The sequence below is a fragment of the Phytophthora ramorum genome (assembly GCF_020800215.1).
Source record: "Phytophthora ramorum isolate Pr-102 chromosome Unknown Phyram_PR-102_s0005, whole genome shotgun sequence".
In the NCBI taxonomy this organism is placed as follows: Eukaryota; Oomycota; class Peronosporomycetes; order Peronosporales; family Peronosporaceae; genus Phytophthora; species Phytophthora ramorum.
Genome location: NW_027150651.1, coordinates 2,616,617 through 2,644,468, shown reverse-complemented (window position 1 = coordinate 2,644,468; position 27,852 = coordinate 2,616,617). Strand labels below are relative to the sequence as shown.

The window sequence follows — 27,852 nt, the reverse complement described above, 5'->3', positions numbered from 1 at the left end:
AAGACTAAAATTGGTGTTTTTATCGATCCCCGCAGTTTATTATCGTTTCGCTTGCATGTCGTACATACATGCATTTTGCGTAGTCGGTTAATGCAGCCCTTGAACAATAAAACGAGTTTTACCGCTGTACAACACCACTTCTCCCAGCTTTTATCTTCTTGTAAGACCCGCAGATTCGTATTCTGTGTAAGGCAGTGCCAGTACCTTACGGCATCGAACTGTGAGAAAGTGTTTTTGTGGCACCTTAGCACCACCGATGCAATTGTTGCGCGTGCGAACTACTTTTGAGCACCAGCATGGCCCTCTTCGCTCTGTTGTTGATCGCTGCACACGTTTCCGGGTGAGTATATATCTAGTCCGCAGACGTGACCAAGTAGCTTTATCATCCAATTTGTATTATTGGAACCAACCAATGAGTAGCCGTCCCATGAACCTACAGTCTCGTGGCTTAGCCTTAGGGGGAATACTGCGCGCTGGCAGTGGGCCGCTGGAATGTTTGTTTTGGTTCGAGCCATTAACATGCTCGAGTGGCCCGTTGCAACTTGAGACACAAGTTCTGGAAGCAGAATGTTACACATCTTAAAGTAGATCTTCGATCTGCTTTTAGGATGTGCAACCGCCCTGCGCAAATTGAAAGCGAGGACTGTAATACTGGTCCAGCACTCGCTCTCAGCGAGAGCGAGTGCTGGACCAGTATTAATACATGCAACACACCCAGACTTGGCGAGAGTCGGCAGGTATTATATGTGCACGAGCAAAAGATAGGCAAACCGAATATAATACGGTACCTGTATCAATACACCGACTTAGCAGAGGTGACGTGATGAGCAGCGTAAACTTGCTAGAAATGGGAACCCGATACGTATAACAATACCAAACTGAACAATACGAATGAACTTACGGCGGGAAATGGTAGCCACAACTGACCCCGATAAGCCCACGATAAAATTCGTCACAGGTCTGCTGCACCACATTGTTAACTGCGCTCTTCTTGAACCACATGACAACGCCTGAATGTCACAGCCCTCTCAAGCATAACATGCAATCATTAATTAATACTTCGCCTAGAACAAAAATCGCAACATGGAAGGTGTAGCTTAGTCATTTCGTGCGGTTCCGGTGACGCCTACGTCTCTGATGCAACGGCGGGATCTTGGTCTTTATCAGCGAGGTATATTGGTACTGGTATTAATATCTGCGTAAACCGCATAAAATACAAATAAAATGGTACTCGCGGCGAGAGAAGCGAAAGTGTTGTTGCTTGAAAATGATATTCAGCGTGACTGCAAGGGCAGGACAGTCACGCGCGAGCTTCGCGCGAGCACCTAGTCTTGACGTTTCCCAATCGAGGTATTACTGAGGACTTCGGTGAACGCTTGCCGAATATAAATTGCTGTTGACGAAACGGTGATGTAAAATGCGTATTCCATACTTAAAATAACCAAACAATCTTGCATGCCGACCGCGAACACACGTGATGCTTGTGGTGAGTGGCGATCATTACTTTGAACCCCAGCTTTCATCACATTTTTAATGAACAAGTGCAGTTATTGATCTCAAGTTCGTGATAAGTGGCATGCTCGAACCCTTTTAATTAGAGCATCACATATCTTGTGTTGTGGGCCAACGTTCAGCATATTAGTGGTAGTGTCTTCATCGACCTCTGCTTGTATAACTGGTACCGCACCATTCTCTCGGTCTCTGCACCTAAATAACTTGCGCGTGGACACTATTATTAATAATATAATGCAAAATAATGCATGTTCGTGTGCCTCGTAACCGAGTTTATCGACTCGGTATTAAAAAAGTAAGTCGACACTTGGAGCTGAAAAAATATACCGAAACTACCGTATCATAACGTAGCCCAGTGCCATCACAGAGCCGTTGCGAAAACCCCGCAGACATGTACAACACCATGATCACCGTGGCCAGCATCACTTCAACCTCATTATTTCGTGTCACAAGAATCGCTCGCAATTCTCCTTGCAGTACAACTTTGCGCCGGAAGTCGTCGAAGCCGTTGACCCTGAAGAGTATTTCGAAGTGCAATGGAGAAACGCTGCCAGGTTTGCAATGTTTGTGCGGCGCTGGCGATGATGCTTGTATGCACAGTAAACCAGAGCAGGAAAGCTTCTGAGATGGGTACCTCCGAAAACGCATACTTGACAGCGTATTCCATATTTCTTCGCGAATGTATGCGTTTTCGCGTCCACAACCCGCGGCAAAACCGTGTGGTGACAACAAATCTCGCGAAGCCTGGACGAGCAGCCGACGCCTCGCGCGAGGAAGCGGTCAGCATGTACCATGGGGCGGCTCGCGACCACGGGGACAAGGTGCGGAGCGGCGTGTTACGGGCCTCTTCCTCCCCGTCTAACTTTTCTTTCTTGACCTGTGAATCCTGTGAATCATTTTCCACAGAAACGTCAGCGACTCACGCCCCCGCCCAACGAAGTGTGGATGGAGGCCATTATGAGCAAGGGCAAGGCGCCAGAGGGTTACGTACCGGTTACGTCGGGGCCAGTGGTCCCTGCCACAGCGGCCGCGGCTTGGCAGGGGAGGGCCCCGGACCGGGAGGCACCCCCCCCACAGTATCAGCAGTACTCTACCTACCAAGGGAGAACGGTAGAGCGTTCTACCGTGTACCCACCCCAAGGGAGAGTGGCTGAGAGCTCGACAGGTTACAGCGCACAAGGGAGAATGGCTACGGGTTACGCGCAGGCGAGAACAGTGGATGCAGCGGGCTACCAAGGGCCGGCGGGGTACCAAGGTAGAACGACTGCAGGGTACCATGCTAGAACGACAGGGTTTCAGGGGAGAGCGGATATGTATCAGGAGAGGGTCATGCAACAACGCCCTACAGGGTCTCAGCAACTGCCGGAGGCGTCGACGGGATTCAAGGGGAAGATGGCGGAGGACTACAAGAGAGAGAGGAAGCTGCCCCCTCGAGTAGAGGAGATGCTCCGAGAACAGGTGAATTTGGACGAGTCCGTACTGCACGATGCGTTCGCTGTGGCCATGGAGGACTTGATTCCGGAGCAGGAGGCCAACTTTGTGGCCAAGGGACTGTGCCATTTGTGTGGAGCGGGCGAGAGCCACTATGTGCCTGTCGTGAATTTCTGCCCGCATGCGGATGAGGGGCATTCTCTGTGTCGCGAGCATTTGCGCAGTGTCTACAGAGTGAGGCTTGAGGCGTTGTTCGTGGGCAGGAACGGCTCTGCCCCCAACCGACGTCTGCTGCGCTGCTTGGTTTGCACGAGTGGATGTCCGTGCACCTCGTGCACGCAGGTAAAAGTCACGGAAGTCCAGAAGTATAAGCGCTATCTCCTGGACACGCTTCGTCGCAATGGACAGGGGGGCACTGCCGTTGTGAAGGACAATCGCGCGCCTCCAGCTACCCCAACAGGACCCGATGGCCGAATTTCGTTCAGCGGTGCCCCAAATGTGGCAAGCAGCGACAGCCACCGTTACGCTCAATACCCGCCCACCCCACAAGGTGATGGTCGTGCACCCGTTGTGCGCGGTGAAGTTTCTGCTCGCGGTGTTGAGGACGGGAGGTCGTGGGAGGGACACAGGCAAATACCGACCCAGCAGTCCGACTACGGGCAGTATCCGGCGGGCGAACGTGATAGCTACCCACCAAATATGCAAGCGCAGCAGAAGCCTTTGCCTCGTTACCCTCCTCTTCCCAAGCGTGCGGCAAAGGATACTCCTACTGATATGCTGTCTGTGATCGCTGACAGTGTGCACGCTGTTGATCCCCGAGTTGCTGCTAGAATCGCCTCGCCGCTTGTTCATCAAGGTTCAGCGGAGTCACCAACTGCGGCTACTGTGTTGAATTGTGCCGAGTCAGAGAAGTCACTGGTCCATCTATTAAGCACGCTGAACCAAGATACGGAGCCTTCGTCGATGGCGATGGATCTGAGTGCCAGCAGTCAATCCAGCAAAGATAGCACCCATCGCCAGGTTGAATTACGCTATGGTACGAATGGAATTGTAGCTAGGAAGGAGAGCAGTGGATATGCGCAAGATTCTGGTGATCAAGGTTCTGGCGATGAAATGGAAGCTTCCTCTCGGTTGACTGCTGAACGAGGTATTGCCAACAGACGCCGCCAAGCAGATAGCCCATATCAAGATCAATCATCGACCAGCTCGATGGACTCGGCAGACGAAAGTACTTCTCGTGATCGCTCCAGTGCAGGTGCACGGTCAGCAGAAGAAGTCCACGCACGGAAGCGGAAAGCAAGCGAAAGCGATGCGGAGGACAGTCCAGCGCCACGTAATTCAAACGATATACGCAACGATTCAAGGTTAGCGCGCCGCGATGAAAGCTCTATTAGTGAACACAACGATGAGGAGAAAAACCGATATCCGCCTGATGCAAGATCAAAACTTGCATCCCAGCTAGATGGTAGTGTGAAGGCAAACACAGCCGAGGCGGGATCTAAGGGAAGCCGTTCAGCGGAATCGTCACCGGCGTACGGCCCTGCTCGTCAACGTCATCCGAAGGAAAGTCGTTCAGCGGAGTCATCACCAGCGTATGGACCAGGTCGCCCGCGCCAGCTAAAAAACGATACACCGAGCAGTGTTTCAGTTGGTCCTCGTGCAGAGAGGAAGAATCTACAAGAGCGTAAATCTACTCCGCCCCCAAAGCGGGGAAGAGGTAGACCTCCTAAGAATGCCAAGCGAGTGAAACGAGACGAAGAAGAAACAGAGGATGAAACGTACAACCAAGCGGACGAAGAAGACGACGAAGATGATGAAGACGAGGGCGATGATTCAGATAGCGAGCTGGACACGAACTTGGATTTCTGTGAGGTCTGTCAGGGTGCTGGTGATCTGGTGTGCTGCGACAAGTGCCCGCGCTCCTTCCACTTAAAGTGTCTGCACATGAAGGAGAGTGACTTACCGGAGGGGGATTGGCAATGCGCCGAGTGTCGGAAGCCGTCTCGTTTCGATTTGTATTCCACAGCTGTGGCTTCAGAGCAAGGCTTGCTGGACAAGTGCCTGAAAATTGTCACGTGTCTGAAGTCGCATCCATTTTCAAAGCCATTCCTCACGCCCGTGGAGAACATTCCGATGTACACTCGGGTGGTGAAGCAGCCAATGGACTTGTCGACAATCGAGGATAAGCTGAAGAAGGGAGCGTACATTGTGGACAGCAACACAGTGGCGGCTGGTGTCAAGGAGCTTGATTCTACGCACTTTGCCAACGACATTCGCCTTATGTGGTCGAACTGCAAGCTCTTTAATGACGATGGATCGGGTATCACACGTGCAGCCGACATTTTGTCGGCGGGTTTCGAGAGGCTGTACAAGGAGTCAATTGAGCCACCGCTGACAACGTAAGTAGGTCGGCGGTTGTCCAGTGAATTGGGTTTTGGGCAGCCTCCAACATGATTTAGAGCCCGCGACTGCAGACGAAAAGCTCACGGAGCATCAGAGCAACCGTGAAAAAGCCACCCGCTGTGGCCTGCGACGTCGGTATCTAGGAGGGTGTTCAAGTAAAAGTCGCCTGTGCATTCCGCGTTGTGCAAATGGAGATGATAAGTATGAGTGCGTCCCAAGCTATTCTTATGTTTGTTCTTGTGGCGTCGTTCTAAGTTTAAGCTGTGCGGTTTTTAGGACAGAAGGCAGACCACAATCACAAGAGCCGAGTTCCCCGAAAGTCTGTTAGTCGTCTCGGTCGCGATGGAGCTCGCTTTGGATGAAGAGGGCGCCCAGGTGACGGCGGTGACTTCGTATGATCCGAACTTCCCACCGGTCAACATCTTGGACGGGTATGGTGTGTCCTGCTTCTGCGTTTGTAAACTTTTGTAACCTTGCTGCCTTGGTTGTTGCAGAGAGCAATCGTCCAAGTGGGTGACGACAGGAAGCTTTCCTCAGGAACTCGTGGTTCAGCTTGCAACGACGGCTTCTGTAGTTCGTGCCAAGATGTGGACGCGGAATGTCAAGGAGGTGTCCGTAGAAGCCTGCAGTGGACCAACCCCGACCAAATGGGAGAAGCTCTTCGATGCCAGTGAGTAAATCATGTGGTTGTCTTGGTGCTCTACAGCTAATGGTTGGTTGCCATTACCAGAGCTCAAGGAGACCGACGGAGAGATGCAAATTGTAAGCGAAAATGTCAAGCCAACGGATGCCTCCTTTATCAAGTTCAGGATCCTCTCTGGCTGGGGCGATTTCGTGCAAGTGCACCGGGTGAGCGTGGAGGGCTCGACATCGCGACGGTAGATGATAAACAGCTCTATATATCTGCGAAATGCAACGAAAACTGCAACTTCTCTACTTCTTGCCGAAGAATGAGGTCAGCGACTTCATTCCGGTGCGATCCACATTAGCCAATTTGCTTTTCTTTTTGGTCGCAGCAGCCGTAGCAGGCGTCGAGCGCTTGGACCCACTCTCGGGTGTCTGACGTCGGTCGAAGCGCCTGAAATTGTCCTGGGCACCAGTTGCCGACTTGGCAGGAGTCTTCACCGCCACCTCCGTCTCCACCCTTAAGAACAACAAATAGAACTCGTTTAGCTAACAAACAAAAAAACACAAAAACTCTGTTCATCAACGTACTTGAACTCTTTGCACAGTAGCTCGATCCACTCTTCCGGGAGGTAGTTCCCCACCACGCCAATGGCCTCGCGATAATGGCGAGCGACGACTTCCTCTTTCACCTCCGCACACTCTTTCTTTCCCTCTTGTCCTGGTACATTTACCTGTTCCGCGAACGCGTCACCTTTGGCCGCCGTCTTCTCCTGCGTGGCCAGCACTGCAGCCACCTTCTCCACTTTGGACCTTAACCACCCTGTAACTTTACCCGCATTCACCTTCACATAGAGGTTGTCCACCCCGTCTTCTCCTCCCACCGTCTGCACGTCGCAGATCGTCTCCAGCACTTTTTGGTCTAGTGTCGAGAGCTGCAGCAGCCATGTGTTCCCATTTTGCGCCAAAAGGTCAAACACCGACGAGAACCTTTTGCGCTGGGCCCATGCAGCGTCCAGCAGCACAAAAAGCGCGTCCATGGGTGAAAACAGCGTGAGGGAACCATTTTGCACCACCGAGTTGCCCAAAAACCAACTCCGCGCGCCATCGGGCGGCTGCACGCGCTGCAGCTCCAGCAGTCGGTGCCGATCGCGGTCCAGCGCGAGTTGACGCGTCCGCGTGGCGTCCCCAGGGCCGTGGGAGCTCCACACGACCACTGAGAGCAACGGAGCGTCCGTCGCATCCGCGTGGAAGCGCTCCAGGTTGGCGGACGCCGGTAGCGCCGACGGCACGAGTGCCAGCAACTTGCGACCCATTTCTGACGATTGGATACCCTTTTTAAAGCTTTCCCGCCAAATAAATAGGATTGTTGTATTTCCACTATCCGCCTATTGACACCGCTTGAGATGGGTACACTTTGGAGCGCGCCAAAAAGTTTTGGCTGCAATTGCTGAAAAGCGAACGTGGAGTGACAATGGGGAAGAAAGGTGCTGTATATTTTGGGCTGTTTGGGGGAGACCCATTTCACTCACATACAAATGTGCTCACGTGACACTAGCTGCGCCCAAGACGCAGCGCTCCATCATGTCGTTCTTCGGCGCGGGGGCCCCCACGTCGTCCCCCAAGAAGCGCAAACCGGCGGACGACGAGGCGCAGAAACCCGCCAATAAACCCGTGAAAAAGGCGAAGAAAGAGAAGCCACAAGAGAAAAAGAAGAAGCAAAACGAAGAAGAAGAAGAAGAAGAAGAGAAGAAGACACAAGAAGAAGCGAAGAAGGCACAAGAACAAGACGGGGAGGAAGAGAAACAAATGGAGGAAGAGCCCGAGGACGTCGAAATGCAGGAAGAAGAACACATAGAAGAACACGAAAAAGATGAAGAAGAAGCCACCAAGACGAAACGTACGTGGATCTCTTTATTTTGCTGCTGGTATATGGCCGTGGCTGATTATCTGTTCGGTTTTTATTATTGTTGCAGCTGGTCGTCGTCGTCTCCGGCAACGGATCGTAGAGGAGGAAGATGAAGACAGCGACATGGATCTGCCCATGGCCTTGAAGAAGAAGAAGGAAGTGATTGACATGACGTCACCTGAGAAGGAAAAGAGTCCCAATAAGAAAGAGACGAAGCCCGTGACGCCAGTGAAGACCAAGAGTCCCAAGAAGGAGACGAAGACGCCGAAGAAGGAGGCTGAAGAAGAGGAAGTTGAAGAGGTTGAGCAGAAGAAAGCGTCTGAAAAGACCGACACGAAGAAGGAGGCATTGTCACCTACTTCGACGAAAGCTGGCTTCTTCTCCTTGCAAGCTGCGAAGAATACCAAGACGACTCCTGCTAACGGTAAGAAGACAGAGAAAATAAAGAGTGGGACGGAGTCCGAGTCGAAGAGCAAGGTGAGCAAAAAAGAGGAGGCCAACGCAGCTGAAAAACAGGAAGAGGAGAGCGACGGACCCCGTGAGACTCCGTATTTCGCTCTGGCGCACTTGTTTGCCAAGATTGAAGAAGTCACAGGCCGTCTCGTCATCCAAGACCTGCTCACTGCATTCTTCCGTGACGTCATTCGTCGTTCTCCGGATGATCTGTTGGCTTGTATCTACCTCTGCGTGTGCGTTGACTTGGCGCCCCCATTTGAGAACCTGAAGATCGGCATTGGTGACGCTATCCTGATGAAGGCTATTGGCGAGGCGACAGGTGCCAACCTCAAGTTCATCAAGGAAATGTACAACAAGGAGGGCGATCTCGGTAAGGTTGCGCAGAATGCGCGATCGAAGCAGAAAACGCTTTCCTTTGCCTCTATGAAACCCGCAACTGCTAAAGCCAGCGGTCTCACTGTCCAGCATGTGTACAATCAGTTCGTCAAGATCGCGAAGATGACCGGGAACAACTCGCAACAGCAAAAATGCTCCATCATCAAGGGTTTGCTGGTGAAGTGTGAGAAGGAAAAGAAGGCCCAAGGCGACGGTGCGCAGTCTGCTGAGGGAGCCAAGTACATTATCCGTGGTCTTCAGGGTAAGCTCCGCATTGGCTTGGCCGAAAAATCTATCCTGATGGGATTGACGTACGCCTTCATGACGGACAAGGACTACAAGGATAAGGAGAAACAGCAGGAGGCACTTGCCTTTGTCAAGAAAGCCTTCTCCGAGTGCCCAAGCTACAACGCTCTGGTGGCAGCGTTTTACGAAGTTCAGAAGGAGGCATCTACAGCTCCTTTCCTTCATGTGAAGGATTTCGCAAATGTTTCTGAGAAGTGCGTGCTCACGCCAGGAACACCCGTGTCTCCTATGCTCGCGCGACCAACCAAGGCGTACGCAATGGTGTTCGATCGGTTTGAGGGCAAGCCGTTCACCTGCGAGTACAAATACGACGGTGAACGTGCGCAGATCCACATTCTTCCGAATGGCGAAATTGCCATCTTCTCACGCAATTTTGAGAACTCCACGGAGCGTTTCCCGGATGTCAAGTTGGCGATCTCAAGTGCCTCCAGGAAGGGTGTTGTTCAAAGCTGCATTGTTGATGCAGAGGTGGTTGCGGTGGACCGCGTCACTAACAAGCGCCTTCCATTCCAGATTCTGAGCACGCGCTCTCGAAAGGTATGGTGCAAAACTCTCGATACCATCTCTAGGTTGTGTTGGATTCTGATTTTATTTGCACTGTGGTCGCAGAACGTGAAAGTGGAAGACATTAAAATCCCTGTTTGTATCTACGCTTTCGATTTGCTGTTCCTGAACGGCGAATCATTCCTGGGCACCCCGCTGGCAAAACGCCGTGAAAAGCTGCGGGATATGTTCGAAGTGAAGCCCGGCAACTTCGAATTTGCTACTTCCTTAGATGTGGAAGATGGTGTCGACGTGAAGGATAATGCGGAGGCGATGGAAGAGGCGGTTGATAAGGTCCGCAATTTCCTGGAGGAGGCTGTGCGTGAGAACTGTGAAGGATTGATGGTGAAGACCCTGGAGAGGGAGGCGACATATGAACCGGCCAACCGTTCGCACAAGTGGCTGAAGCTAAAGAAGGATTACCTCGACGGCATTGGCGATTCCGCTGATCTGGTTCCGATCGGTGCGTTCTACGGACGTGGTAAACGTACTGGTGTCTACGGCGCGTATTTGCTTGCATGTTACGACCCGGACACCGAGATGTACCAACCCATTACAAAGTTGGGCACCGGTTTGTCGGATGAAGTGCTCAAGCAGTTCTACGAGCAGCTCAAGGAGAAAGTGGTCGACAAGGCGCCAAGCGATTATGCTGTCAACGAAGGAATCAAGCCTGACGTTTGGTTCGAAGCTAGCTGCGTGTGGGAGATCCTAGGCGCAGATTTGTCCATCTCGCCCAAATACACGGCAGCCATCGGCCTAGTGGCGAAGGATAAGGGCATCTCCCTACGCTTCCCTCGCTTCATTCGCATCCGTGACGACAAGGAGACTACGCAGGCGACCAACTCTTCACAGGTCCGCTCGAACTTCTGGTTTCCGGCACTGAATGTGTTTGCTCATGATCCGGTACTAACTCTTGTTTACCATTCATTTCCCCCCACTATTTCCTGTAGATTGCTGATCTGTACCGAGCCCAGGGACTGACGACTATGACAACTGGCGAGGAAGAGGAGGACGGCGATATGCTTATCTAGGAACAAGTGGAGCTAATCCCGATCACCGTCCCACCGGTAAAACTTAAGACACCCATATCCAGTCTAGTGTTGTGTTTGTTGCGTTACCCTGTTGGTTTTTGTGCAGGTGTCTGCGATGAAGAAGCTCGCCGACGAAACGTTTCTTGGAAACGCTCAGCGGCGCGCAGGAAGAGTGGGCATTTGGCAAGTGGCGCCTAATTATAAAAGGCTATGGCTGATAGAACCTTCCTGTGGGGTGGGAAAAGCCCCCCGCCGCGCAGAGCTACGGAGTTCGGTGGCCGTCGACGTCATGATCAGCAACGTCTTCTAGTGGAGCTGGAGCTTGACGACTCGATGTACCAAGGCACCCTACGAGCGGGTATGCAGCAAACTGCGACATGGCAGTCGGAGGCTCCTTCGAGCAGGAGAACGACCTACACAGGGGACTTAAACAACAGCCGAAGTCTCCAGCCTGGAAATGAGCAAGATTTCAGTGCAGAACCAAAGCCACGACTGCAGACACGAGCTGCTCGAGAATCTGCGGCCAAACCTCTTACGGAGCGACAGATGCAGCAGCTTCAAGCCAGGAGGCTCTCCAGTCCCTACAAGCTCAAACAACAGGTGCAAGGCACTCGTAGTGACGCGGCACCTCACCGCTACCAGCAATCTCCTCACAACAGCAATGCAAACTCTGTACAGCGCGCGACTCGTTCGCCACCATTACAGCAGTCGCCAGCCCAGATTGTGATCGACTCAATTCGACAAAATATGCACCTGCGCGACCAAGTGATGGCCCATTTACAGCAAGAACTCATGGGGGTACTGCCGCTGCATCGAGCATCGCACGTGGAGAAAAATGTGCCGCAGCGAGTGGTGAAGCTGCTGAATAGGATGCGCAGTCTGGCACTTGCGGTGGTGGAGGCAGTGGTGTATTTAAGCAGTGAGCTTGGCGGCTCTGATGTCGTGGGCGTTAGTGGTGAACACGAAATCCTGGAGCAAGATTTTTACGGGTATTTGCTGCAGATGGCATCTTCCGACTCGGACTTCCTGGCGTGTTCACCACCGCTACAGCGCTTTTTCGAGGACTTTGAAGTGAGTTTGACGCGAAATCCATTCGTAGATGGATTATCCTTGGACTCATCGGAGGTGCTGCTCTGTTCCTGTCATCAAAGTTCAACGTCCGGCGCCTTATTTTGCTCTGCTTCGTCGTCATCGACGTCTCTGTTGCGGCTATTGACTCATAAACTGGAGACGTTTGCGCTTCAGACCCAACGATACCTCCAAGGTTGGCAAATTTTACCAGCAGAACGTGTGGCAGCAGCATTGCTACATTTGATGGACCTTGAGACGCGGTACAATGCTGTTCGAATGATACCGAGATATCTGCAGTCTCATGGAGAGCATAGGAGGCACTTGCATCAACACCGTGTGCCAGAGAATGTGTCGTATGGATATGGTACATTTGAAGATGAACGGATACAACGGTTGGATCGTCAGGGTTCTCGACTAGCTTACACAGGCGGGCGAGACACATCTCAAAGTGAAAAAACTGTAGTGGAGGCGTGGGCTGGCTCACCAACATCGAAGACCGTAGCGAAATTGGACGCTCGACCACCTACTGAACGATCTTTAACCCCTACTGTGCCCGATCAATTATTGCCATCGACAACCTCAAGTGCCTCAGTTCGAAGACCGTCAAAGAACGAGAACGCCAGGTCAGCAACGCCGCCAACATCGGCATGGACACCAATTTCTAGTCCACCCGATTCAGGATTTACCGGGAAAGAAAACACCATTTTGGATAGTGCTGCGTCACCAGTATCGGACATTCACCGATTTGCAAGGAAAATGTCGGCCAGAACTGTTGATACTGGAATTGGAGGGGAGGATGACACCGTGGAACTTACTCGATTAGTGCTGCCACTTCCCCCACTGGATACAGCAGCGCTAGCAAAATCCTCTAGCAGAAGTACTCACTCGGAGCGACCTGCGTCCAAAAAGAGAAGCAGCAACTCTGAGGACAAATGCGATCATCGTTGCACATTCGTCGATGTTGGAATGCAAATGAGCGAGCCAGCAGCTGCCAGCGGGAAAGACGAGATACCGATGACGAAACGATCAGCAAGTACGTTGTCCGCGCGATCATCGCGAGATGAAACGATGCAGGTTTACGAAGAGGGACCTGGAAATCTGGTTAGTGTGAGGAGACCATCCGTACCTGTTGTGACTAAGGACCAACCTCAACGAGAAGTCGATAACTTGGATATTGTGTCAGGCCCGATCATCACGGAAGTAAATTTTTCGGAATCGGTGGAGGAGGGTGGACATTCTGTACGCCTCGAAGAACCAATGCTGTTCAATGCTTTAGATTCTGATGCTCTACTTTCCTCTTTCCAGATTGAACAATTGACTTCTTCACGTAATACTATGGACAACTGGATGAATGTTGAAGCGGCTTTAATCACTGAGACGGAGTCGTCCGTTGAATATGACGCGGAAAATGATGCCGAGTTGAATGACGATGGATATGAATGCGACTTTGAGTATTCATCGAACGAGGCGTTGTCGAGTATAGCGATGGCGCTGCAAATGCTACCGAGTTTTTCTTTTTCAGAGTCTGCATTAACAGATGAAGTCTTGAAGCCTGAGGAAGCAATACCACCCAACGCGGCTGAAAGCTTGGATTCAAGTAGGGCAGAAGAACTTGAAGCAGATCATGTCGAGAGCGAGGTTCTGCCAGCAATGGCAGCGATACTATCCAGTGCTGGTGTATCTCCTGCTCCAACGAATAGATCTATGCAAAGTGAAGCTATCGTTTCGATGGAAAGCATTACAAGCGAGACGGAGAGCGTTGAGCAACGAACAGAGGTAGCGACACCAGATGACGATGAATATGCGTACTCATCAAGCAGTGCTGTTTCGAACATCGCGATGGCTCTGAGCTTACTTCCAAGTGTCTGGAACGACGACGCATTCGCAATTCCTGAAGGGGAATCAGAACATCCGACCGAGAGCCATGAGGGTCTGGATTCTCCCAGAATTAACAGCTACCGATCGATTGATGAAGCGCAGTCCCCGTTTGAAAACGCAGTGCATCTCAGTTCATCAGTCGACGATATGGCTGCGTATTTCTCGTTATCTTCATTCCGTAGCAGTGTGGCATCTGACCCTGTGATGCATTCTTTTCCTGCTGCATCTCGTACAAGTACGCTGACAACGACCATAGATCAAGTGGCATATTCCTCACCCCCTTCGTCTTGCTATGGAGCTCCATCGATGGCGAGCGGAGATGTGGTGCTGTCTTCATCGCGTAGCAATGCATCAACTATGATTAGAGACGACGCGATACCCTCGTTGCCAGCTTCATCTCGTACTGATGATGCACGAACAGCGACAGGCGAACGGGCGGCGTATTCTTCACCAACTTCATCCCGTAGTGATGCACCAACGATGATAAGCGACCAGGTGATGAATTCGACACCCGCTTCATCACGTAGTAACCCACGAGTAGTGGTGATTGGACAGGCAGCTCATTCTCCTTTTCCTTCATCACGCAGCAATATTTCAGCATCGTCGAGTTATCAGGGTGACGATGAAAGCGAACCTTCCGAGTTCAACCGAATTTTCTCACTTTGTCGAGATATTCAAGTTGCAGCATTTGACATGAGTCATTGGGTGTCCCAACGCGAGGTCGAAGACCACATTCTGTCGGTAGCGCAGCCGTACTCGTCGTTAATGGGCTATGCATCGCCTACAATTCCGGTTGGGAATGCTCCAAAGTACTTGGAGCGAGAGCTGAAGATGCTGCGTCGAAACTTTACCTACTGGAAAGAGGCTTGCGCAGAGCAAAAACGAGCAAAGCAGGTCGTTCGCAGAGCAGTTGCATGGCGGAAGATCAAGAAATTTATTTATTGCCATCATCAACGACGATTGCAAGCTCGAAGAGATGAAGATCATCGTGTCCGATCGATCGCTGCGTGTCGAATCCAACGAAACTGGAGGATATACCTCCACAATCAGGAGGTGGCCAGACGCAAAGTTGTTTTCCGGTTGATCCATATGCGATTCTATCGTATGCTCTTCTTCGTGAGCATTTCGCTTCGACAGCGACAGCGAGAATATGCAAAGGAAAAAGTGGTTCGGTGGTGGAGACACCAGCGTTCGAAAGTCAAGAAGAAAAAGCAGCGTCGAGAAAAAATCGTTCGAGAAAGAGAACGACGAGCGAGAGCCTTGAAAGACATCCAAAGGTTTTTAATGGAGATTTTACTGCGCCGCAAGTTGAAAGCAGCTCAAGAGTTGACCAAGAACATTATGTTCAAGGAGCAGCTAAAGTGGACAAAAGCTAAGAGAGACGTGGAGAAGACCATGAAGCTCAATTCGAAGCATCGACGTGAATTGATTGCGGATATGGACGCTAGATTGGCGGAACTAGATCGCAGATGGAAGGCTTCAGAGGAAGAAAGGTTGCAACTGCTTACGCACCATGAGCGCGTCGTACAACTACAGCAGCATGCAGTTGAGGTTCGACGAAGCCGACTGGCAGCGATGAAGATTCAAATGTTTTTCAGAGTATGCCTTCTTCACAAGAAGCTGCAGCGAGTTGAGGTGGAAAAGAAACAGTATGCGCTTAAGCTTCAGAAGGAGCTGCTTGCGAAGGAGAAACTAGGAATTGAAACCCAGAAGCGCGTTCACAAGACGCGTACCCAAGTGCGTGTGCTCGAGCGCAAACTTGATCGGATGGCACAACAAGCACTGCAAAGTGACGCCCGACATCGCAAAATTGTTCAAGCCCATCAAAAACGAGAAAGGGTTTCAGAAGAGAGTGCTGCTAGGCAGAAGATCAAAGGTTTTATCGATGCTCGGGCGCTATCCAGGAAAGCAGAAAGCGAGAAACATCAACTTTTGATGAAACAGGCACACCTTCAAGCAGAGAAGATGGAGATCGAGTTGATGTCCTGCGAAGATCAGCTTGAACAGCGACGAACAGCGACAACGCTTGCGCTTGAGCTTCAACGACGCTTATCTGAGCTTGAAGCACGCTCTGAAGCCCTCTTACAAGCTAAGGATCAATTAGCAGCGGAGAAGCAGCTGGAAGCCCAGCGAGCAGCAGCATTTTTGGAACACAGTCGAGTCGAGGCTGGCATGCAGGTGATCGCTTCCTGGGTTTCAGGACAGATGCAGCTTTCAAAACTCAAGAAGGAAAAGGCTGCAATCTGTGCCTCAGCGGTACATGAGATGGAGGAGGAGAAACGAAGGCAAAGGGAAGAGATCGAAGCGAAGACGCACGAAGTTGCCTTGATTAAGGCTTCGAGCTTCATGCATCAACGCATCAGTCAACATCGCAATAACCGAACCGTGGGAATGATACGAATGCAGCAAAAAGAAAAGTCTGCTCAGGATAAGCTTATTGCTGAGCAAACTCGAGCCCAACTAGTGCAAGTTATCATTGCAGTCAAGCTTCTTGCAGAGTGTGAAAGTCGCAAAGGTGTGAGTCTGGCGCTTGATACTGTCGCTAGGTTTCACAAGGAATTGGAGCACAAGTCGACCAGGCTGAAGTACTTGCGTTGCATGAATTGTGCTCGGAAAGTTCAACGAGCGTGTCGTCGATGGACGCACCATCAAAGAATCAAGCGTGCTCAAGAGCTGGCGCTTGCTCAATTAGAGGAGAACAAGCAACGGCAAGCCCTCGCTAGAAGGCTACATGCTTGGTGGAGAAAATGGACACAAGAACAGCAGCGTCGCCGAGAACAACAGCGAATTTTTAATGCGCACCTGGAAATGATCCGAGTTCGAGCCAATGCTCGTAGAATTCAATGCGTGTGGAGGCGCTGGGTTATACGCGAGCGAGAACGAAGACGTGAACAGCAGCTGTTGTTTAATGCACGCCTGGAGTCCATTCGAGTTCAAGCTAACGTAAGGAAAATTCAAAGTGTGTGGAGGCGCTGGATCACTCGCGAACGAGAACGTAGGCAACTCGCTTTCAACGCGCATCTGAGAGCGATTCGAATGCGGGCCAATGCTCGCAAAATCCAAGGAGTATGGAAACGGTGGGTTATACGCGAACGCGAACGAAGAAATCAACAGCAACAAGCTTTCAAAATGCATTTGGAAACTATCCGAGCACGAGCAAGTGTCCGCAAAATTCAAGGTGCGTGGAGAAGGTGGGTTGTACGCGAGAGAGAACGAAGGCACCAGCAACAAGTTTTGTTTGATGCACGCCTGGAAGCCATCCGAGCTCGAGCAAACGTCCGTAAAATTCAAGGTGTTTGGAGGCGTTGGGTCATACGTGAGCGAGAACAAAAGTGTGCCCAACAGTTTGCGTTCGATATGCACCTTGAAGCTCTACGCACTCGTGCCAACGTCCGAAAAATACAAGCTGTCTGGAGACGATGGGTCATCCGCGATCGTGAACGAAGAAATGAACAACGACGGGTTTTCAACGCGCGTCTGGAGACTATCCGTACTCGAGCGAATGTGTGCAAGATTCAGAGTGCCTGGCGACGGTGGGTCAAGCGCGAGCGAGATCGAAGATACCACCACCAACAAACGTTCGATGCCCATTTGGCAGCGATACGAGTTCGAGCAAACGTGCGCAAAGTTCAGGCTGTGTGGAGACGATGGGTCGAACGCAAGCAAGAGGAAAGAGAAGTTCAACGCGTTGTGTTTTCCAGTGTGCTTCGTATACAGAGGTGGTGGCGGAAGCGGCAGCAACAGCAGCGAGCCAAAGCTGAACGAATCCGAATTTTGCGCGAAGCTAGTGCCCAAATGATACAAAGGAGGTGGCTGCGATGGCAGCAGTGGCAACGAGCTGAGGAGGAAAATAAACGGCTTCGAATTCAAAGACAGGCTAGTGCGAGAAAGATCCAAAAATGTTGGCGTCAATGGCGCGAGCTGACAATAAGACGAGACCTTAGTGCGAAGCGAATTCAAAAACATTGGGACAAGTGGCAAAAGGAGAAGGAGGAAGTTAAGCGCGTACAAATGCTGTCAATCACACTGATCCAACGGAATTGGCGAAAGTGGCAGTGTAAGGAAAACCTGCAGCTAAGTTCGGCGAGGATACAACGTGCGTGTTATCGATGGTGGCAGCGACGAAGCATGGAGAGGAACACTGAGTTGGAGCATCACAAAGACGAACAACTTCAGCAGGAATATCTGGTACAAACGCAGAATGCGAGTTCATTGAAAATCCAACGAAACTGGGGAAATCGACAACACCGCCGCAAAATGGAGCGAGAGCTTATTCAGCACGAGCAGCACATGAGTGCGCTCAAGATCCAGACATTGTGGCTCAAGTGGCACCATGAACAACAAGAAGAGCTGGAAAGGGATCGTATACGCCAGGAACAGTACGAAAGCTCTCTCAAAATTCAGCGAAGCTGGGGGATTTCCCAACGTCGACAAAAAGTGGCACACGAACGTCTTCGCCACAAGCAGAATTTGAGCGCCTTAAAGATACAAAAGCATTGGCGAAGGAGGCGACATCTTTGTCTAGAGCAGAGACACAGGAAAAAGAGCAATGATGCTGAGCTTAAAACCCGCCGAACACGTTTAACGGCGGAACTCAAAGCCGAAGGAGTACCAGGATCAAAACCCGACGCTGAGCAACTTCAACACATTGAACAAGAGCGTCAGCAACAATTTGATGCCATCAAGTATCGATCCTATGGTCGACGCATTGCACGAGCAGTAAACAAATACCACCAAAATCGACGAGAAAATAGTGCAGCGACAAGGATCGAGGCGATTTGGAAAGGGAAGTTATGCAGGATGCAGTATTTGGCTGACTTGGAAGTTCAACGAGCTGAGGAAATTCGCCAATATCGACTTATGGTATCAGTGTTCGCTAGTAAAGTACAAATGTGCTGGCGGAGATGGATCACAGGTGTACGACAAAAGAAGCGCGCAGTTGTAAAGGATGACGAGCTTCGTCTCATTCAGGAGGTAAAAGATATCGAGCGCAAGGTATTGGTGGCTAAACGCTCTTTTGCTGCAAAACGAATTCAGAGGGCTATCGTTTCTCGACGAAAGTTGCAGGATGCTCCGGGGGACGTGGTGATCCCTAACGAAAAAGTGCTCAAGCACGAAGGAACGACCGAGAAAGCGCGTGATAAAGAACCAATAGACTCGTTAGAGGACAACGAACCAGTGTGCGACTTGCTCGAGCCGATTGAGACAACAGAGGAGGATACGACTCGAGCTGATGTGGATAGTACCGTTGAAGACTGGAGCCACCGAGAGCTGCCGCACATTTTAACACGCAGTGTGAACCAGATTTTGTTTTATCATGATGCCGCGAGAGTACTTCAGAAATTTGTTCGCGAGTACCAGAAGCGCCAAAGGATGTATTTCTACTGTCAACGCTCGCTTGCGACTACAACAGGCAATTTAGACGGTGAGATGTCTGGCAATTTTTTTCATTTCTACTTCAAAAGAGCTAGTGCCTGGCTAGCATGGGAGAGGTCGAAATCAAATACCCCTGCTGGTGCGCGGATGGATTCCAAGCAGGTACTCCCACCACTCCGACTTCGCTTTGACTCGCAGATGACACGTAAATTGCTTCAACTGTTTGAGCCAAGCGATGAGTATTTGGCCTCTGAAATCCAGCATATTCTTCAGGAACTTACGACCGATGCGTTGCCGATACTGAAGTCTCCAGTTTGCTTGCAAGACAACGATAACGTGAGACTTGAGCTTTGCTATCACGATGTTGACGAAATGGAGTTATCCCGTTCTGTTGCGCTACTACGGCAAATGGGTCAACGCCGTGCTCAAATACGACGCCAGCAGCTTCTAGAGATTGACACTAGTGTCCAGAATGCTCCAGCGACGCTCGCATCCCCAATTGCCAAATCTACCCCATCATCTCCATCGAAGAAAGAAGTCACGATTTTCACTGCAGTCGAAAACGCTTCCGTGGAAGACGCTACTTTCCTCCAGCAGCGAGGTGCCGATATTGCAGCAGTTGAGCCAAAGATGCAACGCAGTGTGTTGCATATGCTGTCGTTCTCCAAGGAAAACTATCGATCACGAGCCGAAATGCTGGAGTTCTTACTTGCTTGCGGCGCAAACTTGAACGTGAACGCCGTTGACTGCAACGGTGATACGCCATTGATGTTGTATGCATCACTTGGCCACCTGGATTTTATGCAGAAATTGTTGGCCCATGGTGCCGACGTTCAAGCGACCAACCGTAAGGGTCAAAATGTGCTACATCGAGCTTGTGAGGACGACCAGGTCGAGATTTGTGGTTTCTTGCAGCAGCTGATGATGAAGGACTCAATCGCGGAGAATGTTATCCCGATAGAGACGATCTCAGCACTTGTCCCAGCAGCGTTGTCACTTCACACGCCGGACAACGCAGGACGATACCCAGTGCACTGCCTCGCCGAGAGAGGGTTTGTCGAGTGCACGAAGCAACTTGTGGTTCCTACGGAAGTGAACTACGAATGGAATTGCATGCTCCAAGCTCAAGGCAATTCACAAGGTCGAACAGCACTGCACCTTGCAGTTTTGACGCACGATACTGCCATGACAGCTTTTCTGTTGACTCCTGGCGGAGGTTCGAACGCCAACGCTTTTGATGACTTGCATCGGTCTCCAGTGCACTACGCGGTAGAATCGCCTGCTGCTCTCTCGATCATTGCTCGACTAGTGCAGCACGGAGCAAACTTGAACGCCGCCGACGAAAGACGTGATACCCCACTGCACTGGGCAGCATTTTCTGGTCGCGCAGCGGTGGCACAGAATTTGCTGTCACTTGGTGCAGACCCAACACTTGTGAACAGTGATTGGGAGACTCCGGCACAGATCGCTGCGGCGTATGGTCAACTTGATTGCATGCGACTACTGCTTCAGGGCCAACGGAGATTCGGAGCTGCATCTACAGGTGAATCGAAGGAGCAGCATCAGCAACAACCCGCATTAGCTCGTCCTGCTAGTGCGAAGACGGCACTGCAACGATTGGAGGAAGCTGTGAACCATCTCCACGAGAAGCAAGCTGCCGACAACGATGAGGACACTAACCTGGAGATTGCAGACGGCGATAATGAAGCGGCAACAGGAGCCCCTCTAGCTCAGCAATCACACGGAGGATATTGGGAGGAACTGCACCAAGACGTGCAGCTCGTAGAAGAAAGCGGGCAGTTCTCGTCAGAGGACGAGGAGGACTTGCTCTTCGGTCATCACGACGATTTCTAGCGGGCCCGTACAGGCAGTGAACGGGGTCAGGGAACGCTTTACTTACAATTGTCGCCTTACCAACTAGGATTAGCAGCCGAAGCCGGGCAAAGTCGATTTGTTCGCTTGCTGGGCCAGGGTGAGTCTCCAAACTTTAGGAAGCGTTGAATGGATTCCGTCGCTCGTATCCTCTGTGTTTTACTGCTTTTGCACGCGTCGTTTTGCGCACTGGATAGTGTTTTTCAGGAGCATGGCCACAGTCATGGGGCCAACGCCGCCTGGCACAGGAGTGATGGCATGCACGACCTTAACTGCACCGTCAAAGTCCACGTCGCCCACGAGACGGTAGCCACTCTTCTTCGAGGCGTCTTCCACGGGGTTAATGCCCACATCGATCACCGTGGCGCCGCGTTTGATCCAGTCGCCTTGCACGAAGCGCGGTCGTCCAATAGCCGCAATGACAATGTCGGCCTCAAGCACACGCGCCTTCAGGTCCTGCGTACGCGAGTGGCACATGGTGACCGTGGCGTTGCGGTGCAGACACAGCAACGACACAGGCAGGCCCACGACCTGGCTACGACCGAGCACGACCACGTGCTTGCCTTCCAGCGGGATGTTGTAATGGTCCAGCAGCTCCATGCAACCCGCAGGCGTGCAGGGCAAACTGAACGGCGCCTCGTCGTGCTGAGACGAGGTCTTCTTGGTGGCGAACTGGAAGAGCGCCGCGTGACTGTCCGGGTGCAGTCCATCCACGTCCTTCGTGGGGTCAATGGTGGCCAGGATGGCGTCCTCGTCGCAGAACGAGGGCAGCGGCAACTGCACGATGACGCCGTCGACGTCCGCGCGCTCGTTGAGCGTCTGGATGGTCGCCAGCAGCTCCGCCGTCACCTTCTCCGCGGGCTTCTCGTTACCGTCCTGCTCTAGTGAGATCCGCATCTTCCAGGACGCGATGCCCGCGGCGCTGCACGCCTTCTGCTTCATGCGCACGTATGTGGCCGAGTCCTTGCGGGCGCCCACAACCACCACGGCGAGGCCCACAGGGCGGCCGTGGCTCTTCTGGAACGCCTCGCACTGCGGCTTGAGCTGCTGCGTACGGACCACGTCGCTCGTGGCCTTGCCGTCCAGCAGCAGAGGCGTCGGAGAAGCTGCAGTCATGGAGAGAATCTTATCCAGTGTTGCGCAAATTGAGAAGTGCTTTGCAATTTGCACTGATGGCTCGTTCCTAAAATCACGCGACTGTCGATTCGCATTCACTCATGTTACCTTTCAAAATACATGATATCGGTTTGTAAAGGGTATGGACGTGATTGGTGGATAAAAGAGTAGTCAGATACTTTTTGTGGGGCGATCGCAATCACAGGAAAATGCTGTTGGAGCTCGGGCGCTTCGTGTTCCTGGCGCTGACGGACGCGGCCATGCTGCCGGCGCTGGACGTGATGAAGCGCAACCGCCGCCACTTCGAGCTGTTCGTGGGCGTGCTGCAGCTCGTGGTTTCCTTCTGTTTCAACGCCGCCGAGGCTTTCGACACGCAGCTGTTCCTCAAGGAGGATCAGTGGCACTTCCTCTCGGACGTGCTGTCTGTGGCCTATTTCCTGTTGCTCTGCGTGCACCTCATGGGCTACAAGGACGAGAATCACAACATTGTGCTGCGCTACGTGGCGTTCGCGGGCGCGTGGCTGCTCAAGACCAAGGACGGATGGGACTCGGCGCTCTACGAGGGACTCCTCGTAGTCTGCTACATCCTCGGCGTCATCTACCGTCGCGTGACCACGCAGAGCAGCAACATTTCCCCTCTGAACAAGCAGAAGGCGGCGTATGCAGTGGGCTGTCTCGTCGCTGCGACAATTGTGGGGGTCGGCGCCGTCTTCTTCAGCGACGACGACAACCACGCGGCGCTCGGGTTCGCAAAGGGTTTGATGCACGTGATGGGCGGCGCCGCCTTCTATTTCGCGTGGCTGTCGGTGCCGTGTCTGGACTCCAAGAAGGACGACATCATGCCGACGTACAGCTCCTACCTGTAGGTTGCTCCAAGATACAGCGATACAGCACCACGAATGCGAGACAGTACATTTTGTTTCTTACTTGGCTAGCTGTTACTCGGACGCGCAGTGGTGGGCGAGGAAGAACTCATAGAGCGTTTGGATAGGCTCCACGTCAGTTTTTAGGGAGATCTACAATATGGATGCCAAACGGAAGTTGAATAAGAGACTACACTTGCATATACCATCACGGTCGTACCGGTCTTCCGTTGGTGCGCTCGAAGTACGCCGCGTACAGTGTGAGCTGTACATGGAGAGATGGCAAGAATGAGTTGTCGCACTCGATGGATTGCAGTAGGCACTGTCGATAGTCGGGATCCCGCTCAAGGAGAAAAAGCTTGAGCAGTGCATATGCCTCGTGAATTGTGAAGTTATCAGCAGGCATCTCGGGAGACTTGTGACAGTCCTCAGCACGCTTTCGTCGATGCTCCTGCACGTACTGCTTGATTAAAGCTTTCTCAGTCTTGAGTCGTTCGATGGACCAGTTCAAACAGTCCTTCATCCATGCTGTGCAACTGATAACATCAGCGTTGTTGCCCCTCTCGTCTTCAGATGAGTTTTCAGTATGGTTGTCGTAGTTGTGAATTAGTCGATGCAGAAGCGTATCAGAGCGAATCTCCATGGCGGTTGCCGTCTCGACAGCATTTTGCTCAGTGTCGCTTCGACCAACTATGACAACAGAATCGTTTGCAGATTCATGGTGCTGATCCGATGTATCGCTGAACAGCACAGTATGCACTGTTTGCCGCACCAGGTGCTCGAAAATGTCCTTGCCCCTTGACATCTTCGTTTCGTTAGCGGCAACTAAATGCCAACTTGCTCGAATTAGCAAGTCTCGATTGGATACCAACGGTCGTGCACAAGTCGACTTCCTACAGAAAAAGATACAGCAACTCGGCGATCAAAGTCATGTCCAAGGCTCAAAAGAAGGACGATGTGTCTGTCGGTGGCCTGCGCATCGTGTACCAAGACACAACCAAGGAATTGGAGGAGCTCATCCTCACTAGCGCCACCAATGCGCTCAAAGCACTGTACAAGGGCGAGAAGAACCACTTCACGGAGGTTGCGCAGCAAATCAAGCACGAAATCGAAGAGACCCAGGGAGGTGCGTGGCATGTCATTGTAGGTAAGTCCTTCGGCTCCTTCGTCTCGCATGAGGTCAAAAAGTGAGTTCACCTGCTATCTTATGCAAAAGTTAGCTCGAATTCATGCATTACCATGTGTTGCTCGCAGGATGCTGTACTTCTTTCTGGGGCAGATTGGATTCCTTGTGTATCGGCACGGTTGACACTGGTGCATTCATTTGCCACTTAAATAATTGGTCTTTTGCCTACATCGTTGTCGCTCCTCGCTTTTCAGTCTCGCGTGACGTCTGGATAGCAAAACTATCCATACGGCTGAAACTGTTGCTGCTGCTGCTGTTGCTGATGCTGGCGTCGTATCTCCACAGAACGCTGAAACGCCAGCTTCAGTGTCACGCGGATATTGTTGCTGAACTGTACAATACGCACAATTTCCACTTCGCGGTCCTTCTTCAGCTTCTTGATGCTCTTCTCATGCATCTGAATATTGCCACTGGTAGTTCGAATAAGCGTGTTCTCCCAGTTGGAACTTACAACATTAGACAGGTTAAGCGTCTCACTCAGCTGCTGATTCAGTTCGAGGAGCTTCTTCTTGTGCTGATTGATCTCGTTGGATATCTGCAGGCACTTCCGGTGGCTAATCATGGGAACCTGAGGTACATCACCGAGTTCCGTCAAGCGCAGAAGTCGCACAGCAGCCATGATGTCGTTCGACTGGATAATCATCGCGATCAAAAACTTGTCGCGTCGTTCTCTTGCTGCCTCCAGTACAGGCTGCAACTTGTTTAGCATGCCCATTATGGATCCTGCTGCGTACGGACCTTGACACGTTGCGACTGCTATCTGTCTGGTCAGCTGCTCGCTTTGCAGCTCCATATTGGTTACATTTTGGTTCATCTCATGATAGCGGTCTATCAAAGAATCAACCAGCGCATTCTCCGCAAAAACTGCACCCCCGAGTGGCAAAAGATTGCCAGAATTGGATGTGCTGGCCAAATCTGTGCTAATGGCAGAATTTGTCGACCACACTCCATTTGCCATGCTTACAGAAGCCGGTGTCGAGCTCGGTGTTACACTCATCATCCCGCCGGTATAACCTGTTGATCCCATGGAGGCAGATGCTGCAAATTGACTTGTTTCGTTGTTCCACTGCGAGCTCCCCGCGTTTGTGTTGATGTTCACTGTATTGTTTCCGGTTGATATTGACGATATTGTGCCAACAGATCTAGTCTGCGCCGATCCAAATTCAGCAGACGATGATAGCGATGACGATGCGGTTCCCAGCTCCTGAGGAAACGGAATAGGCTCTATCATAGCGTTCTGGATAACTGGGGGCTCGAACAATGTGCTTTTAGGAACAGCCTGGTTCGGCATTTGGAGTTGCGAGAATACTGCATTGGAACGCGTTAATGCATTCTCTACTCCCACATTCTCTGCTCCAGTGTTGATGCCATATTGCGTATTTTGAGCATGCTGCTCGGAAATTCCATTGCTGATAGGGGGCGCACTTGCATCATCAAAATCTTCATCGTCATCGTCGTCAATAACGATTACTTCAATATCCCGCTTTCGTTTTCCACCGATGGAATCCCCTCCACTGCCAGCCGAAGCCGGAGGTGGATGCTTCCGCGCCGCAATCATCTGCATAATTGCATTCTGAAAGGGCTCCGACCAGTCCGATGTTACCAAACAGCTTCCAGGTGCATCTGTTGACATTAACAACATGCAAACAGTAAGCACTTTCCGGCGTAACTCGACCGCATGTGAATAGTTTGCAGCGATAAACGTACCTTCTGAGGCTACTTTGCGATGGATTTTCGTCTTGGTTACACTGTGGATTCGATCGAAACACACTTGACAAAACTTCAGGTCGCAATCCGCACACCAAAAGGTAATTCGATCCACCTCGCACTGTTGGCAAACTTTATCAGAAAAATGGATTAGCGTACAGCAGCATTACAAACCAAGAAGAAGAAAATGACTCACTTGCTGTGGGAAGCTGCCGGTGCTGTTTCTTCTCGTCTGAAGAATGGGAGGTTTCCCAGCATCTCGAGCACAAAGGTTGGTCAACCAGTTTGCAGTCATCCTGTCGACATTTGACCTCCGCCTTTTGAGCCTTCTCGCACAGTTTACACACCACACACTGCGGCAGCGCCAGTTCTGAAAGCCCCACACCCAAATGGCAGATTACAAGAGCTACGTCAGCAAAAATCCAACAAATATCCCAACATTATCCATCGCGTACGTTTAACCTGCTCCTGGTCGTGCGCCTTGAAGTTCTGCAGTACCATCGGGATGACATCGAACCACCTCTTGGGCTTCTTTGTAGGCACAGGAGCAGCAGGCGCCGCCGCAACAGCAAAAACGCCGTTGGTCTGTCCTGAAACTCCTTGCCCTGCCATCCACCCTGCCACCTGCATCTGTTGCACTCTGCTACCATCACTCCTGCCATCTTGTAGCATATTAGCGTCTCCTGGGCAATTATTTTGCGTCCTGTCGCCGCCTTTTTCGCCCTCGGACGCGTCGCTTCCTGATCGCTGCGAAGAACCCGAAGACGCGGTTTCTGGCGTCGCCGGCCGATCGGGCGTCTGCTTCACCTCCTGCTGTCCGTACTGAGCCATTGACGCCTCTGTGAGCCGCGCTGGGGATCCCTTGGGCGTGGAGTTGGGAGTCGAACGAAACGCTCGTTGAGAGGGCTGTACAAGGCCCGTGGTGACCGGTCCTGCGCTACCAGGCGCAGCAGAGGGACCGACCACGTCTATAGCCGGCGGAGACACGAGCGGGACGCCCCCAGAGGCCTCAGCAGAGACCGAGTCGAGGGCGCTTCCGTCCATGCTGTCGCGCGCGAAAAGCGTAGTGGGTACACTAATATAATATGACACCCTAAACATATGTCTTCATAGTTTCATTGAAGCTAGACATACTGACATCAAGTTTAAAATAGTCCTGAGTATAATATATGTGTCGTTCTAGAATTTACCGATTGCTGGCAGTAAATTTGCTGATTTGGATTTATTGAGGATATCATGAGCGAACTGGCGGCTGAAGTGGCGGAGTTGCAGACGCTCCTGGCGCAGACCAAGACGGCCGGCAACCGCCACGACCTGGAGCAGCTGCTGCAGCGCAAGCAGAAGGTGCTGAAGGCCGCCAAGCCGCACCATGAGGCGGAGACGCCCGTGCAGCCGGCGCCCGTCAAGGTGGCGGCTCGCAAGGTGGAGCCAGTGGCCGGCGACCAAACCACGTTCACGGAGATCAGTCGCTTCGGCTGGGAGGACGACGGCTACGGCAAGCATAAGGTGGCGGTCTATGTTATGTCGGGCATCGACGGCGTCGGTGACCTGCCCAAGGAGAACATCACGTGCCATTTCACCAAGACGTCATTCGACCTCAAGGTTCGTGATTTTCTCGATGGGGATAACATGGGTAATGAGGAGTAGCTGACTTAATGGTGGTGGTTTTGTTCGGTAGATTATTGGACTAGATGGCAAGAACTACCGGTGCGTTGTGGTCAATTGGAGTGAGAAGAATACATCTGACGAGGTTCTTGTGGGTTTTTGTTGTCGCTTGTAGTCTGTTGAAGCAGCACTTGGAGAAAGAGATTGACCCTGCCAAGAGCTCGATCCGCGCCAAGAAGAACCGCGTTACAGTCTCACTGTACAAGGCTGACAAGGACACCACATGGATGAATCTCACGGCCAAGAACCCGGTGAAGACCAGCAAGCCCGACACCAGCGACCCGTCTGCTGGAATCATGGATATGATGAAGGTGCGTTGTTTTTGTAATGTGTTTGAGATGCATGTACTCCAGATTTACTCATTCCTCTTTGGTTGCAGAACATGTACGACGAAGGAGACGACGAGATGAAGCGCACGATCGCCAAGGCGTGGAGTGAGAGTCGCGACAAGACTGGTGCTGCCAGTCCGTTTTAACTGTGCAACATCACACCGTAAGCACAACGTCAGATGGGATCAACGTTCGACGC

General features: G+C 51.7%; 13 protein-coding genes across 15 annotated transcripts; 9 read left to right on the top strand and 4 right to left on the bottom strand.

The window, feature by feature from the left end:
- Positions 1-2,297: 2,297 nt before the first annotated feature.
- On the top strand, positions 2,298-5,346 carry KRP23_6567 (E3 ubiquitin-protein ligase TRIM33; the record flags this gene model as incomplete). Its single annotated transcript, XM_067891774.1, has 2 exons — positions 2,298-2,333; positions 2,419-5,346. 2 exons carry the CDS (start codon positions 2,298-2,300, stop codon positions 5,344-5,346), a joined length of 2,964 nt encoding a protein of 987 aa, XP_067746099.1.
- A 188-nt stretch (positions 5,347-5,534) lies between these two features.
- Positions 5,535-6,228, top strand: KRP23_6566 (Intraflagellar transport protein 25; the record flags this gene model as incomplete). The annotated part of the gene is made up of 5 exons (XM_067891773.1): positions 5,535-5,553; positions 5,623-5,669; positions 5,722-5,777; positions 5,841-6,016; positions 6,077-6,228. 5 exons carry the CDS (start codon positions 5,535-5,537, stop codon positions 6,226-6,228), a joined length of 450 nt encoding a protein of 149 aa, XP_067746098.1.
- Positions 6,229-6,279: 51 nt separating this feature from the next.
- Positions 6,280-7,286, bottom strand: KRP23_6565 (Ribonuclease H2 subunit B; the record flags this gene model as incomplete). Its single annotated transcript, XM_067891772.1, has 2 exons — positions 6,280-6,490; positions 6,562-7,286. 2 exons carry the CDS (start codon positions 7,284-7,286, stop codon positions 6,280-6,282), a joined length of 936 nt encoding a protein of 311 aa, XP_067746097.1.
- Positions 7,287-7,444: 158 nt separating this feature from the next.
- KRP23_6564 (DNA ligase 1) lies at positions 7,445-10,590 on the top strand (the record flags this gene model as incomplete). The annotated part of the gene is made up of 5 exons (XM_067891771.1): positions 7,445-7,457; positions 7,529-7,870; positions 7,947-9,553; positions 9,626-10,411; positions 10,510-10,590. 5 exons carry the CDS (start codon positions 7,445-7,447, stop codon positions 10,588-10,590), a joined length of 2,829 nt encoding a protein of 942 aa, XP_067746096.1.
- A 210-nt stretch (positions 10,591-10,800) lies between these two features.
- KRP23_6563 (uncharacterized protein) lies at positions 10,801-11,813 on the top strand (the record flags this gene model as incomplete). Its single annotated transcript, XM_067891770.1, has 2 exons — positions 10,801-11,661; positions 11,742-11,813. 2 exons carry the CDS (start codon positions 10,801-10,803, stop codon positions 11,811-11,813), a joined length of 933 nt encoding a protein of 310 aa, XP_067746095.1.
- Positions 11,814-14,823: 3,010 nt separating this feature from the next.
- KRP23_6562 (uncharacterized protein) lies at positions 14,824-16,351 on the top strand (the record flags this gene model as incomplete). The annotated part of the gene is made up of 2 exons (XM_067891769.1): positions 14,824-15,276; positions 16,232-16,351. 2 exons carry the CDS (start codon positions 14,824-14,826, stop codon positions 16,349-16,351), a joined length of 573 nt encoding a protein of 190 aa, XP_067746094.1.
- Positions 16,352-18,399: 2,048 nt separating this feature from the next.
- KRP23_6561 lies at positions 18,400-20,769 on the top strand (the record flags this gene model as incomplete). 2 transcript variants are annotated; one of them, XM_067891768.1, is made up of 1 exon in its annotated part: positions 18,400-20,769. In XM_067891768.1, one exon carries the CDS (start codon positions 18,400-18,402, stop codon positions 20,767-20,769), a length of 2,370 nt encoding a protein of 789 aa, XP_067746093.1. The 2 variants fall into 2 exon arrangements, with proteins under 2 accessions (XP_067746093.1, XP_067746092.1); XM_067891767.1 differs by having other exon boundaries at positions 20,101-20,769.
- Positions 20,770-20,946: 177 nt separating this feature from the next.
- Positions 20,947-21,903, bottom strand: KRP23_6560 (Bifunctional protein FolD 2; the record flags this gene model as incomplete). The annotated part of the gene is made up of 1 exon (XM_067891765.1): positions 20,947-21,903. One exon carries the CDS (start codon positions 21,901-21,903, stop codon positions 20,947-20,949), a length of 957 nt encoding a protein of 318 aa, XP_067746091.1.
- On the top strand, positions 21,530-22,769 carry KRP23_6559 (uncharacterized protein; the record flags this gene model as incomplete). 2 transcript variants are annotated; one of them, XM_067891764.1, is made up of 2 exons in its annotated part: positions 21,530-21,939; positions 22,109-22,769. In XM_067891764.1, the coding sequence occupies 2 exons, from the start codon at positions 21,530-21,532 to the stop codon at positions 22,767-22,769; spliced, it is 1,071 nt and encodes a 356-aa protein (XP_067746090.1). The 2 variants fall into 2 exon arrangements, with proteins under 2 accessions (XP_067746090.1, XP_067746089.1); XM_067891763.1 differs by lacking the exon at positions 21,530-21,939 and having other exon boundaries at positions 22,113-22,769.
- A 72-nt stretch (positions 22,770-22,841) lies between these two features.
- Positions 22,842-23,571, bottom strand: KRP23_6558 (uncharacterized protein; the record flags this gene model as incomplete). The annotated part of the gene is made up of 2 exons (XM_067891762.1): positions 22,842-22,919; positions 22,987-23,571. The coding sequence occupies 2 exons, from the start codon at positions 23,569-23,571 to the stop codon at positions 22,842-22,844; spliced, it is 663 nt and encodes a 220-aa protein (XP_067746088.1).
- A 125-nt stretch (positions 23,572-23,696) lies between these two features.
- Positions 23,697-24,075, top strand: KRP23_6557 (Dynein light chain 1, cytoplasmic; the record flags this gene model as incomplete). Its single annotated transcript, XM_067891761.1, has 2 exons — positions 23,697-23,953; positions 24,021-24,075. 2 exons carry the CDS (start codon positions 23,697-23,699, stop codon positions 24,073-24,075), a joined length of 312 nt encoding a protein of 103 aa, XP_067746087.1.
- Positions 24,076-24,172: 97 nt separating this feature from the next.
- KRP23_6556 (uncharacterized protein) lies at positions 24,173-26,703 on the bottom strand (the record flags this gene model as incomplete). Its single annotated transcript, XM_067891760.1, has 4 exons — positions 24,173-25,575; positions 25,660-25,791; positions 25,856-26,029; positions 26,115-26,703. The coding sequence occupies 4 exons, from the start codon at positions 26,701-26,703 to the stop codon at positions 24,173-24,175; spliced, it is 2,298 nt and encodes a 765-aa protein (XP_067746086.1).
- Positions 26,704-26,895: 192 nt separating this feature from the next.
- KRP23_6555 (Calcyclin-binding protein) lies at positions 26,896-27,799 on the top strand (the record flags this gene model as incomplete). The annotated part of the gene is made up of 4 exons (XM_067891759.1): positions 26,896-27,261; positions 27,338-27,366; positions 27,440-27,635; positions 27,704-27,799. 4 exons carry the CDS (start codon positions 26,896-26,898, stop codon positions 27,797-27,799), a joined length of 687 nt encoding a protein of 228 aa, XP_067746085.1.
- Positions 27,800-27,852: the final 53 nt, after the last annotated feature.